Source organism: Episyrphus balteatus, chromosome 2 (genome assembly GCF_945859705.1).
Source record: "Episyrphus balteatus chromosome 2, idEpiBalt1.1, whole genome shotgun sequence".
Taxonomy (NCBI): domain Eukaryota; kingdom Metazoa; phylum Arthropoda; class Insecta; order Diptera; family Syrphidae; genus Episyrphus; species Episyrphus balteatus.
In genome coordinates, this window is record NC_079135.1 from 18,904,605 (window position 1) to 18,923,147 (window position 18,543).

The 18,543-nt window shown below is 34.5% G+C and overlaps 1 protein-coding gene across 1 annotated transcript; it reads right to left on the reverse strand.

Moving 5' to 3' along the window:
- Positions 1–2,338: 2,338 nt before the first annotated feature.
- LOC129908512 (mucin-2) lies at positions 2,339–17,923 on the reverse strand. Its single transcript, XM_055985070.1, has 4 exons — positions 17,837–17,923; positions 7,269–7,325; positions 3,954–7,180; positions 2,339–3,809 (listed from the first exon to the last, which is right to left on the reverse strand). The coding sequence occupies exons 1-4, from the start codon at positions 17,837–17,839 to the stop codon at positions 2,717–2,719; spliced, it is 4,380 nt and encodes a 1,459-aa protein (XP_055841045.1). The 5' UTR covers positions 17,840–17,923; the 3' UTR covers positions 2,339–2,716.
- Between the last annotated feature and the right edge of the window lie 620 nt (positions 17,924–18,543).

The window sequence follows — 18,543 nt, forward strand, 5'->3', positions numbered from 1 at the left end:
CTTGTCTGCATTTGCGAGATGGCACCCGACATTTTTTTAGATAGAAGAGAGTCTTAGCTAAATAGGATATATTTTATAGCCTTTAACTCTATCAAATATTATACACTTTGGCCAAAAAAAGTGATTTTTGCGTTTTTTAGCATTTGGATAGAGTTGCCGAGTACTTGTCTGCATTAACGAGGTGGCACCCGACATTTTTTAGATAGAAGATAGTCTAAGCTAAACATGATGTATTTTATAGCCTTTAACTCTATCAAATATTATACACTTTGGCCAAAAAACAATTGATTTTTGCGTTTTTTAGCATTTGGATAGGGTTGCCGAGTACTTGTCTGCATTTGCGAGGTGGCACCCGACATTTTTTTAGATAGAAGGGAGTATTATCTAAAATATGGCGTATAGTTTAGCTTTCTAGTGCATAAAAAGTTATACTGTTTTGTTCAAAGAAGATTTTTGTCAGTGTTGTATTCATTTGAATGGGGTTGCCACATTTGTAGGGTTACGTTGTTTATATTATTTTATTATTTTTTTTTAATATTTTAACTTTCGTTTGGATAAAGATAAAAAAATTTATCTGGCCAAATAACAAAGATATGAATGTATTAGTTATGTGACAATTTTTCCTTTCAAATAGGGATAAAGATAAAAAAATTTATCTGGCCAAATAACAAAGATATGAATGTATTAGTTATGTGACAATTTTTCCTTTCAAATAGGGTTGCCACATGGAAGTTATTTTTTTATTTTCAGTATCAACTTATCTTTCATTTGACACCAATTTTAACCTCTAACCTTATGAGCTAAGTAAGTCGACGGTCGCCTCTCCGACTATTATGTTTAGGAAATATTGATTGAGTTATCTCTAAACTAAAACCCTTGTATAATATTTTCGTGTATTTTTTAAAACTCAAATAAAGAATGTACTGAGTTTCGATTTCAACAAAAAAAAATTTGGTTTCCTACTTTTTCTGTTTTTGTGTCCTATATCGAATACAAATTCCACTGGAGAAAAAATTTTTAGCTCTTGTTTTTCATGTGTCTGTAACTGTATGGAGAGGTGTCTTATGTCCATTTTACTACTTTAAAAAAAAAAACTCAATTAAATCAATATTGAAAAACCATTACATGCTGTTTGCTTTATTTATGGTTGGGAAAATATGTAATCTTTTAAAAAACATACTAATCTCTGTGATTAGGCTCAAAAAAATAAGCAAACCACCACTTTGAAGTTTAAAAACGCTCTCCTGAAAAGTTAAGTTTTTGGTTTATAGGACAAAAAAGAACTCACGTGATGGTTTGCGTAGGGTTGCCCAGTACTTGTTTGTATTTTAGAGGTGGAAACGGACAGTTTTACTATAGAAATGAGTGTCAGCTAAAGATTGGTTAGTAGTTTAGCCTTTTAGTGTATAAAGAGTAGTACTCTTTTTTACAAAAAAGAAAATTCTATTAAAACCGATTTGATTTGGAGTCGTTTTTGACCCAAACCGATTTTTAAAATTAAAAATTTTAAAAATTTGTACAATTAATTATCAGGCCGGTTTTAAGAGACATTGTTACTAGGACCATAATACCGATACCAGCTTGTCCTGTTTTAGGTTTACATGGGAACACGAAGAGTGCGTTATTCAGATAAATTCAATTTTAAGTGTGAAGAAACAAATTTATTTGAAGCTCATAACTGTTGGATCTCGTTGGTTAGGCTATTTAAAATATTCTTTCTGGTATGACTCGATATTTCTCGCTTACAAGTTTTAGTTGATGTATTTCTTCAGACTGCAGTTTATGAAGATGTCTATTATCCAATTTCAATTAGCTTCGTTATTTTATGGCTTTGATTATTCCCATTTATTTTTAATTATAAACAATCTTATAACCGAATAAAATCTACCAAAAAAGTTCACTAACGTAGACTTGACCTATCTTAGTAACGAACACTTAAAATAGCTGTTCAAAGTTCAAGATTTAGTACTTTGTGCTTTGCAGTTCCGTATTACTTTGACGCCATAACGAACAATAAAAACACTCTAAATAGTTCATTTTTATATAATTCGTTTATTGTAGGCTTTTTTTTTTTGAAAGAAAACGTATAAAAGTAGGTACAACACTTAAATTTAGATAACGTAAAAAAACAATGTCAGGCAAAACGCAGAAGCAGAATCCTATAAGCTAACCAAAAAGACAATCGGTTTCAGGCAGATAAAATATAGGCAGGAAATAAAGATTTTTTAAAGAATTATAATAAAATCAACAAAAGCCAAGAAAAAATTGATTTTAATTAAATTTATTTTTTTTTTTTTTCTAATAAAAAAAGTGTTCCAATTTTTTTTTAAGAGGAAACACTTTTGACTAACGAGTTATAAAATTGTTAAACAATTAGACACAATATGCGAATAGTTTTACAAATAATTCTTATAATTTATTAATAACAAAAAAACCTATCTCAATAATTATTTTACATAATAACGGTAAGCAGCTGTATTATAAGCCAACAGCCCGTTTCTTTTGGAGGGGGGAAGAGGGGAAAGGGAAAATTAAAAAAAAAGGGCTACACACTGCAATGACTAGAAGAATCTAGCCCTAGTCAAGTTGTTCCATCTACCTATGCTAGATCTTGAACCTTATCGTTTTTGGGATCGTTAAGGTTCTTATAATGTTTTGTTGTAACTGGCTTAGAGGGCTACTACTGCTCGTTGCTTGGTCGTTCGATTCGTCACACTTAGTATACGAAGGGGACGTTTGGAACTGGATATTTGTAGCCGTCGACTGGTGGCAAGTATGTTGGAGCTGGAGTCGAGGTACGTGGCAAGGCTGGGGTCGTTCTTGGTGGTGGTGGTCTGGTTGTTGGTGGTGGAGGTGGCCTTGTTGTTGGCTGAGGGGTTGTTGGCCTGGGAGTTGTTACTGGTGGTGGAGGTCTCCTGGTTGTTGGTGGCAAGTAAGTTGCTGGTGGAGCCCTAGTTGTAGGGATTGTCCTTACAGTTGGTGGAGGTGGTGGCCTTGTAACGGGCTTGGGAGTTGTTGGCCTTGGTGTTGTAACTGGTGGTGCAGGTCTACGTGTTGTAGGTGGCAAGTAAGTTGGTGGTGGAGTTACAACCTTGCGGGTAGTCACTGGGGGTGCTGGCCTGCGTGTTGTTGGTGGCAAGTATGTTGCTGGTGGAGCCCTAGTTGTTGGGATAGTCCTAACAGTTGGTGGTGGTGGTGGCCTGGTCACTGGTTTGGGAGTTGTTGGCCTTGGTGTTGTAACTGGGGCTGGGGGCCTGCGTGTTGTGGGTGGCAAGTAAGTTGGTGGTGGAGTTACGACCTTGCGAGTTGTTACTGGAGGTGCTGGCCTACGAGTTGTTGGTGGCAAGTAGGTTGCTGGTGGAGCCCTTGTTGTTGGGATAGTCCTGACTGTTGGTGGTGGTGGAGGTCTGGTTGTTGGCCTTGGAGTTGTTGGCCTAGCAGTTGTCACTGGTGGTGGAGGCCTGCGGGTCGTGATTGGTGTTGGGGGCAAGTATGTTGGAGCAGGAGTTGATGGCGGTAAAGGAGCTCTGGTAATTGGTTTTGGAGTAGTTGGCCTAGGAGTAGTCACAGGTGCTGGAGGTCTCCTGGTTGTTGGTGGCAAGTAAGTTGCTGGTGGAGCCCTAGTTGTTGGAATAGTCCTTACAGTTGGTGGTGGTGGTGGCCTGGTCACTGGTTTGGGAGTTGTTGGCCTTGGTGTTGTAACTGGAGCTGGTGGCCTACGAGTTGTAGGTGGCAAGTAAGTTGCTGGTGGAGCCCTAGTTGTTGGGATTGTCCTTACAGTTGGTGGAGGTGGTGGCCTTGTAACGGGTTTGGGAGTTGTTGGCCTTGGTGTTGTAACTGGTGGAGGAGTAACCACCTTGCGTGTTGTCACTGGAGGTGCTGGCCTGCGTGTTGTAGGTGGCAAATAGGTTGCTGGTGGAGCTCTAGTTGTTGGGATGGTCCTTACAGTTGGTGGTGGTGGTGGCCTTGTTACGGGCTTTGGAGTTGTTGGCCTAGCAGTTGTAACTGGTGGTGGAGGTCTACGAGTTGTGATTGGTGTTGGGGGCAAGTATGTTGGAGCAGGAGTTGATGGTGGTAAAGGAGCTCTAGTTATTGGTTTTGGAGTTGTTGGCCTAGGAGTAGTCACAGGTGCTGGAGGTCTCCTGGTTGTGGGTGGCAAGTAAGTTGCTGGTGGAGCTCTAGTAGTTGGAACCGTCCTGACAGTTGGTGGGGGTGGTGGCCTTGTAACGGGCTTAGGTGTTGTTGGTCTTGGTGTTGTAACTGGTGCTGGTGGCCTACGAGTTGTAGGTGGCAAGTAAGTTGCTGGTGGAGCCCTAGTTGTTGGGATTGTCCTTACAGTTGGTGGAGGTGGTGGCCTTGTAACGGGCTTGGGTGTTGTTGGTCTTGGTGTTGTAACTGGTGCTGGTGGCCTACGTGTTGTAGGTGGCAAGTATGTTGCTGGTGGAGCCCTAGTTGTGGGAATAGTCCTGACTGTTGGTGGTGGTGGTGGCCTTGTTACAGGCTTAGGAGTTGTTGGCCTGGCAGTTGTTACTGGTGGTGATGGCCTGGGGGTAGTATCTGGAGCTGGAGGCAAGTATGTTGGAGCAGGTGTTGACCTTGGACGAACTGTGGTTGTCACGGGCTTGTATGTTGGTGGAGGAGCTCTAGTTGTTGGGATAGTCCTTACAGTTGGTGGTGGTGGAGCTCTAGTTGTTGGTCTGGCTGTTGTAGGCCTTGGTGTTGTTACAGGTGGTGGAGGTCTGCGGGTTGTTGGTGGCAAGTAAGTTGCTGGTGGAGCCCTAGTTGTTGGAATGGTCCTTACAGTTGGTGGTGGTGGTGGCCTTGTAACGGGTTTGGGAGTTGTTGGCCTTGGTGTTGTAACTGGTGGTGCAGGTCTGCGAGTTGTAGGTGGCAGATATGTTGGAGCTGGAGTTGTTGGTGGTGGTGGTGGCCTTGTGACTGGTTTTGGTGTTGTTGGCCTTGGAGTTGTAACTGGTGGTGGTGGCCTACGGGTTGTTGGTGGCAAGTAAGTTGCTGGTGGAGCCCTAGTTGTTGGAATAGTTCTGACAGTTGGTGGTGGTGGTGGCCTTGTCACAGGCTTGGGAGTTGTTGGCCTTGGTGTTGTAACTGGTGGTGCAGGTCTGCGAGTTGTTGGTGGCAAGTATGTTGGACCTGGTGTTGTTGGTGGTGGTGGTGGCCTTGTTGTGGGCTTGGGTGTTGTTGGCCTTGGTGTTGTGACTGGTGGTGGTGGCCTGCGGGTTGTTGGTGGCAAGTAAGTTGCTGGTGGAGCCCTTGTTGTTGGGATTGTCCTCACTGTTGGTGGTGGTGGTGGCCTAGTCACTGGTTTGGGAGTTGTTGGCCTTGGTGTTGTAACTGGTGCTGGTGGCCTACGAGTTGTAGGTGGCAAGTATGTTGCTGGTGGAGCCCTAGTTGTTGGAACTGTCCTCACTGTTGGTGGTGGTGGTGGCCTAGTCACTGGCTTGGGTGTTGTTGGAGGTGCGGGCCTGCGGGTTGTTGGTGGCAGATATGTTGGAGCTGGTGTTGTTGGTGGTGGTGGCCTAGTTGTGGGCTTGGGTGTTGTTGGCCTTGGTGTAGTGACTGGTGGTGGTGGCCTGCGGGTTGTTGGTGGCAAGTATGTTGCTGGTGGAGCCCTAGTTGTTGGGATAGTCCGGACAGTTGGTGGTGGAGGTGGCCTAGTCACTGGCTTGGGAGTTGTTGGTCTTGGTGTTGTAACTGGAGGTGGTGGCCTGCGGGTTGTGGGTGGCAAGTATGTTGGTGGTGGAGTTACGATCTTGCGAGTTGTCACTGGTGGTGGTGGTGCCCTTGTAGTAGTAGGAACTGGCTTAGTTGGGTATGTCAATGGATTGACTGGAGCAGGGTAAGTATAACCAGTTGGTTTTGGTTTTGATGTAGTTGGTGATGGCCTTGGTTGAGTGACTGGCACGTATGGGGTTGTTCGCACTGTGGGTGGGACATAAGGAGTAGTCCTAACTGTTGGTCTTGGGGTTGTTACTGGAGCCCTGGTTGTTGGAACAGTTCTAACAGTTGGTGGTGGTGGTGGCCTAGTCACTGGCTTAGGTGTTGTTGGCCTTGGGGTTGTTACTGGAGGTGCTGGCTTGCGGGTTGTTGGTGGCAAGTATGTTGCTGGTGGAGCCCTAGTTGTTGGAATTGTCCTCACTGTTGGTGGTGGTGGTGGCCTAGTTACTGGCTTAGGTGTTGTTGGTGGCAGATATGTTGGAGCTGGAGTTGTTGGTGGTGGTGGTGGCCTTGTTACTGGCTTTGGTGTTGTTGGTCTTGGGGTTGTAGCTGGACTTGGTGGCCTACGTGTTGTAGGTGGCAAGTATGTTGCTGGTGGTGCCCTAGTTGTAGGAATAGTCCTAACAGTTGGTGGTGGTGGTGGCCTTGTCACAGGCTTGGGTGTTGTTGGCCTTGGTGTTGTAACTGGTGCTATTGGCCTGCGGGTTGTTGGTGGCAAGTATGTTGCTGGTGGAGCCCTAGTTGTAGGAATAGTCCTAACAGTTGGTGGTGGTGGTGGTCTTGTCACAGGCTTGGGAGTTGTTGGCCTTGGTGTTGTTACTGGAGGTGCTGGCCTACGTGTTGTAGGTGGCAAATATGTTGGTGGTGGTGTTGGTCTTGCAGGAGTAGTTCTCACTGCTGGTGGCTGAGTTGGATAGGTAAATGGTTTGTCTGGGGTAGGGTAAGTATAACCAGTGACAAGTTTTTGTGTAGGTTGTGTTGTAATAACACGTTGTGTTGTTGGAACAGGTCTTGGTGTTGTACGAACTGGGACATATTGTGTTGTCTTTTGTGTGATTGGCACATAAGGTGTTGTCCTTGGTGTTGTACGAACTGGAACATATTGTGTAGTCTTTTGGGTAATTGGGACATATGGTGTTGTCCTTGGTGTTGTACGCACAGGAACATACTGAGTAGTTTTCTGTGTGATTGGCACATAAGGAGTTGTCCTAGGTGTTGTACGAACTGGGACATAAGGAGTTGTCCTTTGAGTTATTGGTACATATGGTGTTGTCCTAGGAGTAGTGACAACCTTTTGAGTTGTCACTGGTCGGTATGGTGTCGTCTGCGGGACATATACTGTCGTTTTTCTGGTAGGCTCTTCAAATGGTACTTTCGGTTTTTCATAATTATAACCATCGATTTCCCTTGTCTGTCGTACTAATTCAGCTTCAGCACTTGGAATCTTCAAAACAAAGTTAAAAAATAAAGAATCGAAATTGAATTATGTATATTTAAAGAATGTTCAAATTGGGTGGATCGTATTTTCTTACCTCAAGTTCCGCACAGAAGCCAATAGCGCAAAACGCTAATAGCAATATAGCGCTCTTCTGTAAATAGGAAAAATAAAATGTATGTTAGTTATGAAGTTTACATATTAGGTTCAACCCAGTCTAAATATTGGTCAACATCTTTCAACTATTTTAAATCGCATTTCACATAGCTAATAAATAAACTACATAACTCAATCCAATTAACGCACCTTTCAATTAACATTTCAAAATTGCAATATTTTAGTATCAGCAACTTTAACTATGAAGTAATTGCTTACCAACATGTCAACACACCAATCTGCAAATAATATGATCTAAACGCTTCATCATGATGATAGAAACCGTCATCATTTGGGCCCTCCTCGTGCATGCAATATTAGCATTTCCTAAACATTTTGTCACTTTATCATACAGTGGGACAAAATGTCGATAATATTGAAAATAATTTGTAAGCAGTACTCGCCCAGTTTGAAAACGCCTTCTGACACGCCCAACACGTGCCAGTTAATTTCTACTTTTTTCATGTCTTTTAAACAAGTTTTTCAAGAACTTCTCGTATCCTGTTGATACATTTTTTTAGCTTTTTGATCTGTCTTTCATAAAACTAGCCCCACTATATGCATCACCCATGTCGGTCAACTTTCGACGGCGGCGGTAGATTCTTCGTGTTAATAAATTACGACGATCCTAGGTTAAACAGATTATAGCTACCGCACATTTCGAAGGTCGTCTAAGTTCAAGTTCGACTGTGGTAAAGTTGCATCATTTCTTGAAGATTCAAAATAGCCATATCCACGCCTGTCGATGGCGAGTCTCTTCAAACAAGTTAAATTTGAATAAATAAAAAAAAAATATTACCAAACTGGTAGATGGAAGGTAAGGTATCATTGTCGCTAATAAACTTAATATAAATTCACAGATAACTCCCAAACATTATAAAAATTTCCTAATTCTCACAGAAAAAAAAAACCACAGAAATGATAGAGAAAAAAATAAATAAGAAGAAGATAACCTGGTCTATATATTTATTCAAAAAAAAAAAACAAACGTGTTTGAACAATCATTGTGCGCACGGTCTTACAAGATAAGTTGAAAACCTTGAAGACGTTGAACCCATCAACAACACACTGATTAGGCTGAAATTTGCATAGTTTGTCCGATTAACATTTGACATTTTAAAGAAATTGAAAGTTGATTCTATTTCTAAGAGAAGAGGGATGAGGTGTTTATTTATGAGTTTCTCTATGCGAAGTCCTAAAGATAAATCTATTTCTAGATGTCTTTTTTAGAATGTTTTAAAGTAAAAGTGGTAAGAATTTTTATCTTAAAATTTTGTTTTATTAATTACAACTTATGAGACTCTGTTTGCTAAGGGGTTATAAATAACTTTAACTAGGAAGATAATTTTTTTTTTCAAAAAACTTGATTTTTAGCTTTTAATTAAGTTCCGCGTGTTAATTTGGACAAACATGTGTCTTCACTAATGTTCATATATTTATTTAAATAGAAAATTTGCATATTTTTTGAGAATCTATAGCCTTTGATGTTACATAACTAAGAAAATATGTGGTTTTTGTTGGGAATGATTTATACCAATACTAACTATAAAATTTAGCTTTAATTTAAGAATAAAAAAAAAAGTTTAGAAGGTTGGTTAATGGTTAGTGAGGAGTTTGTGTCACCTTAGTTTTTAGTTTTATCAAGTTAAGAGTTTTATTCCGGGAGTTGATTTGATGACAGCCAATGAACTGAATTTTGATACATTTGTAAGCGTAAGGTTCAAGGGTAGGTTTGTTGGTATATTGATTAAGTTGAAAAATTTTAAATTTTTTTTGTCAAACAAAAAACAGGTAATCTGAATGTTTTCTGGTTTATTTGCATAATGGAATTTGAAGGTGGTAGATTTGTTTTTTTTTTTTTTTTTGTTATCAAAAATTTATATATTATTAAAGTAAATAGAATTGATTTTTTATTCAAATTGCTATTTTATAACAAATTTACAAAAAAAAAATTTCAGAAGAATTTTATCAATTTAAACCCAACATGAAATAAAAAAATAACATCCATAAAAAGCCACCATACTAAAATGCAAATGACTCTTAAATAAAGTGCTATTTTAAGTTTTTCAAATACTAAAAGTGTAATACCGTATCTCTTAAGAACATGGAAGAATATAATTTCATCACTAAAGAAGTTTTTTTTTACCCGTAGAACTTGATCTATATTATTTTTTTTTGAAGGGTGACAGCTACTTATACTATTTGTGTTTATTTAATTGAAGTAATTTTTTTTCCATATAGTATTTTTTATTATAAATCCATTTATTTATACTTCTGTAAAATAATGATTCAAAAGTTTTAAGTGATGAACACAAAGAATTTTAAGAAACAAAACAAAACAAAGTTCGCTGATCAGCTCTTTTGTTTACTGAGTCCATTTAAAAATGCTTGCTAAAAACCGCTTTATTTATCTATTTTAAATAAGAAACGACTAATTTATTGATAAGTCAGCCAAATTTTTTCCATTAAAGGCCAATATGTCTAAAAAAATCACAACCTCTAAATAAAATGCACGAAACCCCAAAACAGACTATGCCTCCTCGTGGACAAGATCACTTTTTGTTCATAGAATTATTTCAAGACAGAAAATTTTGTTATCGTGTTTTGGTCTATATCCAAACAAGATCTAAATGATGTAAGAGCTCAAAGGGTGAGCTTCAGAGCGGCGAAGAGCAATGGGCGTAGACGACATATAATTACACCAGAAGGTTGATTTGATACGAACCACAAACCAGACGCCAACGCTTGACTTTTACTTGAAAGATTACTTAAAGCCGTAGGTCTTTACAAACCCACCTGCAGTCCCTGGGTAGAGTAATTGATTGGTTAAAACGAATTTGATATATGATTTTTTAAATTAGTGAAATCATTTTGTACTTGTCCCACCCGTGACATCAACAGGTCATATTTTTACATATAAGCACTATCTTACTATCCAAATTTTTCTTTGAAAATCTTCCAAATTCTTATCAGTCTTGTAAGTCTCTAAGGTCCTAAAATAAGGTTAGTAGTTTGAGGTCTAAAGAGATTAATTTTTCCCAACAAAAAAGAATAGACTATTTTCATACAGCTTAAATTTAAAAAAGGAACCAGTTTACTAACAAGGATGTTCGACAGAAAGATTAATGTTTTATGGCACTCAAGGCTTTAACAAACCCCAATAGAAGAAAAGATTATACTTTTTTAAGGCGTAATGACACAACCATATAAAAGTATATACAACTTCTAAATTAAACTAAGTGTTAAAATATGGACATTTCCAATAATGGATCATGGAGTTCAATTTATTCTCTAAAAATTGTAAACCATAACTTATACAAAGCAAAATTAATTGTCAAAACTGGAAACAACATCTTATAAAAAGGTTTTACATTTACAAAAAAAAAAAAATAAACACTCTCATTTACCTGTCATTTTCAATTTTGTCAAAATATGGAACGGAAACCATTCAAATTGCTCTAAACCAGCTTCCAGATTAGACATAATTGTATTCAGCAGGTATACCAACTTTGAATTAATAAAACTGAACGTGTGATAATTATTTTCAAAAGGGCAAAATCTTTCAACTTCATGAATAAATTTTACACTTCAAATCGATGTTTGATGATGTTATCTATGTCTCTCTGTCTGTATTGACAAATATATTCGTGACGACTCAAGTTAAGCATCATTCAATTATCCATCTATCTATTTTGACCATATTATCATTCATCAATCTATCACTGAATCTGATAGATGAACACATAATGAACACCAACTTAAATGCATATTTTTACGGTCACTTATAGTTGTTTTTTTTTTTTCAAATAATTTTACATATTGACCACATCAAAGTGCATTTTGCTGATGTTTAAAAAGTGTTGCCAGTCACAAATTTTCAAAAAAAATTATTCAATTTATTTGATTTCATGATTAAAACAAGTTATAAAAGCGGCAATTTGTAAAAAAAAATTAGTGTCTTTGCACAAAATCTGAACTTTCTTAAAAAAAACAAAGTAAACTCGTTAAAAAACGATTAAACTTTTCCAAATTGCACTAAAATCATCAATAATGGCAATACTGCACAGCATGGTACAAACTTTGTGCAGATTTTTCTCATTTCTTTGCACATCTAAAAACTCGAAATGAAAATACAACAACAACAAAAAATTATACAATTATCGATGGCACCTACATTACATCAAAGTTCAATTCAATTATGTAAACACACAGAAAAAAACATCAACCATTCAACAAAAAACCTGACGGACACACTCGTTTTTTTTTTTTTGAACAGCTTTGTGCGGTTTTCCAAGAAGATGTGTCACGATCAACTTCTGCGATTTACCTCAATAAAAAGCTTCAATAAGAAGGCAGTAAGAAGGCAGGCTTAACAAGTAAGAAGAAAAATTGAAAACAAAAAAACAACAAAAAGTGAATCCAACAATTTTCTCGAATCCATCGAGGACAAGAAATCATCAGTTTGTGTATTTTTTTTTCTTCTTTTTCTTCTTACGTATTTTATCCATTTTGGATGCTGTAATATTAATCCCGGCAAATCTTATAACGAGGTCATAATAAATTTTTGGCACAATTATTGAGTACTACTGATAAAAATGTATTCATTTCAGCTTCATTACTTTGAATGAACATTTTTATGAGATACTCAAAGGGTCATTTTGACTGCAATTAAATCTGCAATAATTTGCATTCATGTCCAACACTCATTAAGATTGTCATAATTATCAATATTTTTGCGATGTGAATATTATTTATTAAAGTGTCTGCAAAAAGCAATTAAAAAATGAATACAAGTTTGTAAGTTAAGTATGGACGAAGTTGGTTAATAAAAAATTATTTTGTGACTGTGATTTCCACATTTAAGTGATGAGAGTAGTTGGTATAAGGTATCCCTACAGGGAGCGAGGTGTCAACACACAAGATTCCTCTACCAGTTGGCCATGAAGACCACCATCAGGTTGTAAGATATTTTTTCTCTTGTATCCGAAAAAAAAAGAAAAGCTTAAAGCTGGGCTTCTTTTTTTTTGTGTATTTCTTGTGTTATTGTTGTTGTTGTTTTATGGTGATGGAATTATAAGACACGTATAGGTCATGGTCTGATGGACAATAGAATTATGTTTAGTTCAGCAAATGCAGTGTATAAAATGTTAATGTGCAATTAATCACTTAGTTTAAGTCTTCTATATGTAAAAATGGCTTCCGATGGAATTTACTTAATGATTAATTATGTTCAATAACCAAAAAAGTAATAAAATACTTTATTCATTTAAGCCGCGCCAGCATAATTTGAGGGCAACAATATCTGTGTAAACAATATCAAAATCGCATAAGTTTCAAAAAAAAAACTTATTCAAATATTTATTTAAAATTTGTGGATTTATTAAAAATGATTATTATCATTTGGGTTTATTTTTTTGTGGTATATGGAAATTGAATATTATTTTAAGGTCAAATAGATCTGAATAAATGGTTGGAATTTATTGACTACATTGTTTATGCAGAAAATTCATATTTTTTTCATTTATTAATGCAAGAAACTTGTTCTCTCTAATTTAAAATTGATATATTTGAGTGCATTTTTTAACCGTTACTGATGTGAAATATCAAATGTCAAACTATTAAAGAAAAAAAAAAAAAAAAAATAGAAGAACTTCGTGAATAGTTTATTAGCAAACGAATATTAAAAAAATATGATTGAGGCATAAATAAGTGGATTTAATTTATTTTTTAATTCTGTTTTGATTTGGTCAGTTTTTTTACTGCATCATAGAAACATAAACAAGTAGTTTTGCATAAATGTCATGCGAAATCTATGAAAATTAAATGAATTGGGAAAAAATGCCATTTTGTTAATGAAGTCATCATTTTTATTTGTTTTTTCCAGTGCAGTATTTTTTTCTCAAGGTCATATTAGGATATAACGAATGAAAAATCACCTTTAAGTTTACTAATTTGTTTTAATCTTTAAATGATTTCATTTTTTTTTCTTATTTTTTAAAAATTAGATATGATTTAAAAAAATGTTCCTTGTAAATAAATTCCAACTACGAAATCGCAAGATGAATTTACTACCCATTTAATTTGTCGGTGGCACTTAATTCATGCATTTATGAATTTGTTCAGTTGAGACTTATTTTGTGAGCTACTCCATACATTTTTTAAAATTTGGATTGTTAAATATAATTTAAAGAATAATTTGTTTTAAATTTTGCTGTATATTGTAATCTTACAAAACGAGGAAAAATTGTGAGACGATTGCTCCACATTTTTACAATGTCTTCAAATTAAGGTGAACATCCTTTCATTTTTGTTTAGTCTTTTAATTTCAATAAGCATGAAAATAAAATTAATGAGATAAACTAAAATATTTTTAAGAAGGAAATTCTTATTAAAATGATATGAATTTCACTTTGATTTCAGCCATTTATTTTTATTATTTTAAGCACAGTTTTATTTATTTAACATCGTCTTAATTCTAAGTGCCTTATTTTTCTCCGTGTACATAGTATTTCTACCCCAATCCAATGAAAAACTATGATCGATCAGACTATACATTTTTTTCATTAAGGTACTCCAAATGGTGAGAATCAACAAGAACGAACAATTTTGTTGAAATTGTATTTTTGCGTTGTTAAACATCTTTTCGTCCGATTATAAATGTATTCAATAAGTGATTTTAGATAATAAAATATGTATGAGGCCATGATTCTGACTTCTGTGTCTTTAAAATATCGTATAATAGACATTTCCGATGTCATTTTGGGACTTATTTTAACGTCATATATTCCAAATTTTGATCCAGTGAAAAATTAGTTCAATTGAGCAATGGATTTTTCATGCAAATATTTTACTTGAAGGCAATTTGCAAGTAGTTTAGTTTTACACCTCTTGCTATTGACAGAAATATTCATTATCATTTTCATTTCTTTAGCTTGATTAAAAAATAACTCGTTGTATTGAATCATTTAAACGATATGTTTTTATTTAAATCAAAAGTATTTTTCTGTTAGCTTACATTGTTATTTGTGGAAGTTAAGTTAACTAAAAAGATGATTTGTTCTTCTTTGCCGATATTTGAAATTAATGTAAACAATTAATCAAGGTTTAAAAATGCACGTTTTTTTTTCAATAAAATCAATAAAAACTACTGTTTTGGTTGCTCATCGCTTTTAAAAAAGTGGGTTGACAAAACTTTTTGAAAAAATTACATCTAAAGTTTTTATATGCACGATTAAAGTGGGTGTTGAATTAATATATGAGTTTATGTATGTAATGTAATTATTCAAGGTCTCTTCAGTAAAAAAAAAAATGTATTCACTTTGTCTTTGCAAATATGGTAGTTAGACCATGTCATGGATACCTTACCACTATGAATATTATATTTTCTTGCAAATCTTTGTGCATAATGCAATCAACTGTGTATTTATTGGCTTTCAATTTTATGTAACTTAGGTCATAAAAAGACAATAATGAATAATATAATCAATGAAATTCATATGCACAAATGTTAAAGATTTTTCTTTATTTCTTTTACTTTTGCAATAAAAGTTGCAACATGAGACAAAATACTTTCGTAGCTAAATCACTATTTTTTGCTCGGTTTAAACATTGATCATTTCCGTGCAAGGATGATGGTGCTCTTTTATGTCCAAGATACCTTTACCAATAAATCAACTTTTCTTTGGTTTAACTTAATACTTTTTTTTTGTTTTTTTTTTTTGTGGTATTTTGTTTTTCTATTTGTTTCACCAAAGAAATTAATTCTTATAAAATAATGGTCCCTAAGATGGATTGCTTCTATTTTAGTTAATTCATATGATCTTATGAATGACATAATCATCTAAGATGATTTGCTGAAAAAATACTTTAGAGGCATTTAATATCATTATTATTGCCAACTATTTCTAATATCAAAAAGTTCAAATTACTTTTTTTTTTAGGGTCGATAGGTAATGGGAGGGAGGGAGGAATGCTATCAATTTAAAAATAGAAGAATTGAACAAATTAAGAACAGGTGTCTTTTTGGGTTGTTCAGAAAAGTCTTAGATTTTTGTTAGATTTTTGTGCAAATTCCTTTTTTGTTTTTTTTTTTTTTATTTTATTATTTATTTACTTTGCGATCAATATTTTACCGTTTTTTTTTACTTTAAAAATACAAGTGAAAAAGTGTATTTTTATTTTTATTTTTGCAGGGTCAAAAGTTCATAATGTTAACAAATCAATTTTGGACTTACAATCCACCCAAGAGAGGTTCAAAAGTTCACCAACGATTTCTGTGGACTTTTTACCGATGGATTAACAACTTACGACCCAGTTAGGAGGGCCAAATTTCAAAATTCTGCTGCTGAACTCTCATTTTAATACTAAAACAATTTTTGAAAACATAATAAAGTAATTTTCTTAAATTTAGAAAATGAAGAATTAATTTTCAAAAATTCGTTTAAATTTTAAAAAATTACTTATTTTCTAAAATTCGTTTAAATTTAAGAGTATTACTTAATTTAGTTTTCAAAAATGAAATACGTTTAAATTTTTGAAAGATTCTTCAGTAAACAATCAAGTATTAAAGCATCAAATTTGTAAAGTAACTAACTGTCAAAAGCAGTTTTAAGAAATCGAAATTTGGGTTTTTGAAAATATAATGAAGAATCCTTTGAAAGTTGACATGCGATTCATTTTTGAAACTCAGCACTAGGTTTAAAAATTAATTCATAAAATTTAAAAAACGTGACCAGCGTCACTTTTCGAAAAATTCTTAATAACATTTTCAAAAAACTGAATTTATAAAATAAATTTAGAAATCTAATTCTGTAAAAAATTTCTCATTGTTTACACAAGTAAATAGTTTTAAGCCCTTTAACCCAAATCATTTTTGAAATAAGAGAGTTCAGGCTTATTTTTATGAGGATTTTTGACACACTGAGTCCATAATAATTGATTTGTGGAAAAATAACCCACCCAAGTGACCCAATTATGGTATTTTGGGTCGTGGACTTATGACCCTGCAACTGACTTAAACTACTGGAGTCCCGAAATAAATCTCTCTTTTTCTTTATTCCAAATTATTCTTAGAAAAATAAAACATTTTCTAAAATATAATTTTGGTTTTTTTTTTCATTATAAAGTCAAATATTCTATCTTTTTTCAAAACCAGATTCATGGTTTTATTTAAATTCCATGAAAACAAGTTTAAATCAACCCCACTTTGTTGAATCATAGAACTAACAAAAGACTTAAACAAGATTAAAGCCAGAATTAAATATTTAATTAAATAAAAGAACCGTTATTAAATAAAATATTAAATTTTAACAAAATCTCAACAGGAAACTTCTGAATATTTGACATTTATCAAGCTATTATTTAATGAAAAATGCATTTAGTTATTTGTTTGAAATCAAAATTTAAAGAAACCTTCATATTGAACTTATGAATAAGGGACTCAAATATGTGCAAAAAAATGTATGTTTTTATAATTAATTTAATGTGGAAAATCAACATTTTTTTTTGAGCCAAACATCGATGAACAAGTCACACATTAAATTTTTTAATTCATAAATTTTTGTGCTCATTTATCAAAACGAAAAGATACAAAAAAATAATAATAACAAAAAAAAAAAAAAACATTTATTCGTGAAGTTCAAATGTGTAAGATGTCACTGCCAATTGTATGCAGATCAGTTGACGAACGAGAAAGACCTCTCGCATAATTATGTTCTTCATAATTTATTCATTTGAATGGCAAAAAAAGCATCATCATGGTTATCACGGGCAATTAAAACATTTTTGCAAATGTTATTGAAAAATTACAAAAAAAAAAAACACACATTTAATCGGCACATGTGTCACATAGAAAAAACGCTTGACAAGCTATTAAAAAAATTTTTACAAAAATGCATACTTCAATTTTTCTTCTTAACCGCCACAATACCACTGTGTTGTGATGTTACTATCTAACTATCAATCCATCTTTTTAAATGAACCTAATTCGATTATTGACCAATCTCCGACAAACGACGACTCTAAAAAAAGAAGATGCAATATCTTCTTCAACCATCTGGAAGTGATAATTAAGCTCAATCTTAAGGCACACATAACTCAACACCATCGTCAATTGCTAGTTTTACATTGAATTCTTTACACACATCATTCAAGAGGGTAAATATGTATAAATCAAAAAAGTTAAATGTCACTGGCAAGAAGATCGACAGCTCGAAAACACACACTGATGGGGTCGTATCTAGGTATCTTCTGACAATTATGCAATGGTCCAGCACCAACTCGATGCGATGGTGTAATGGAATGTTCATTTTTATATTCAAACTGCACAAATATAATTCATTGAATGTTATTTGTTTGTCTTTTGAGAGAAGTTCGGGAGTTCTTTTCATTTTTATTAATTTGACACTTCACTTGTAAATCACACACAATATTATTCCTATTATCCTTATGCAATTTATTATCGACGACAAGATGATGACCATGAGGGACAGATTTTTTTAAACTACTCACCATAATGAGCACTTTATTTCGTTTTTTTTAGCAGCAATAATCCACAGGAGTATCCTGTTTTATGGTCAACCGAAAATTTATTTCAAGGATTAAGTTTTTTTAAAAAATATAAAAAAAAAATTAAAAACGTTATCCCTATCGTGTCACAATTCAATAAATCGATGAATTTGACCGATATAAGAAGGCGAAGAAAAGAAGAAGACACAGGTGGTGAAGTGTGGTTAACTGCTAGACAGAGTGTAGAGTACCAACTAAAATAACAAATCTTATAGATTTTCTATATATACTCGGTGAAGATGCTACGCTGCTCCGTCCGACGTCTCTTTTGGGTTGTCTTCCAATGAAGACCGTGTTGCTTCGGGTTTTTTTTTTTTTTTTTTTTTTTTTGAGACCCCGAGAGACACGATGCGACGATGTTGATCAAGATGAAGAAGTTTAAGTCTTTAGCTTAAATGAATTTTACCCTCAGCTGGAACCAGATTTTGTGTTGAATATGGAGATCTGGTCTAGCTATTTGGCTGACTCGATGGCTGGCTGGTTGTTGGTCAGGCTGGGCCAGGCTATTTTGTGGTCGATACATGCTGACATGAACGTATGAAAAAGCTTCCAGTTGTGTAGTGGTAGATTTTAAATAAATTTATTCGTACTTTTGAAGATGCCCACTTAATGACGATTAAAGATGGTTTGACGTTTTGCAACGCGTTGGT

What these genes read in the sequence shown, in the direction of transcription:
- LOC129908512 (XM_055985070.1), bottom strand. An exon ending in GCTTCTGTGCGGAACTTGAG is followed by an intron (nt 7,181 to 7,268) that starts GTAAGAAAATAC and finishes TTTGTTTTGAAG; the next exon opens with ATTCCAAGTGCTGAAGCTGA. An exon ending in GTAACAAGGCCACCACCACC is followed by an intron (nt 3,810 to 3,953) that starts ACCAACTGTAAG and finishes AACAACTCCCAA; the next exon opens with ACCCGTTACAAGGCCACCAC.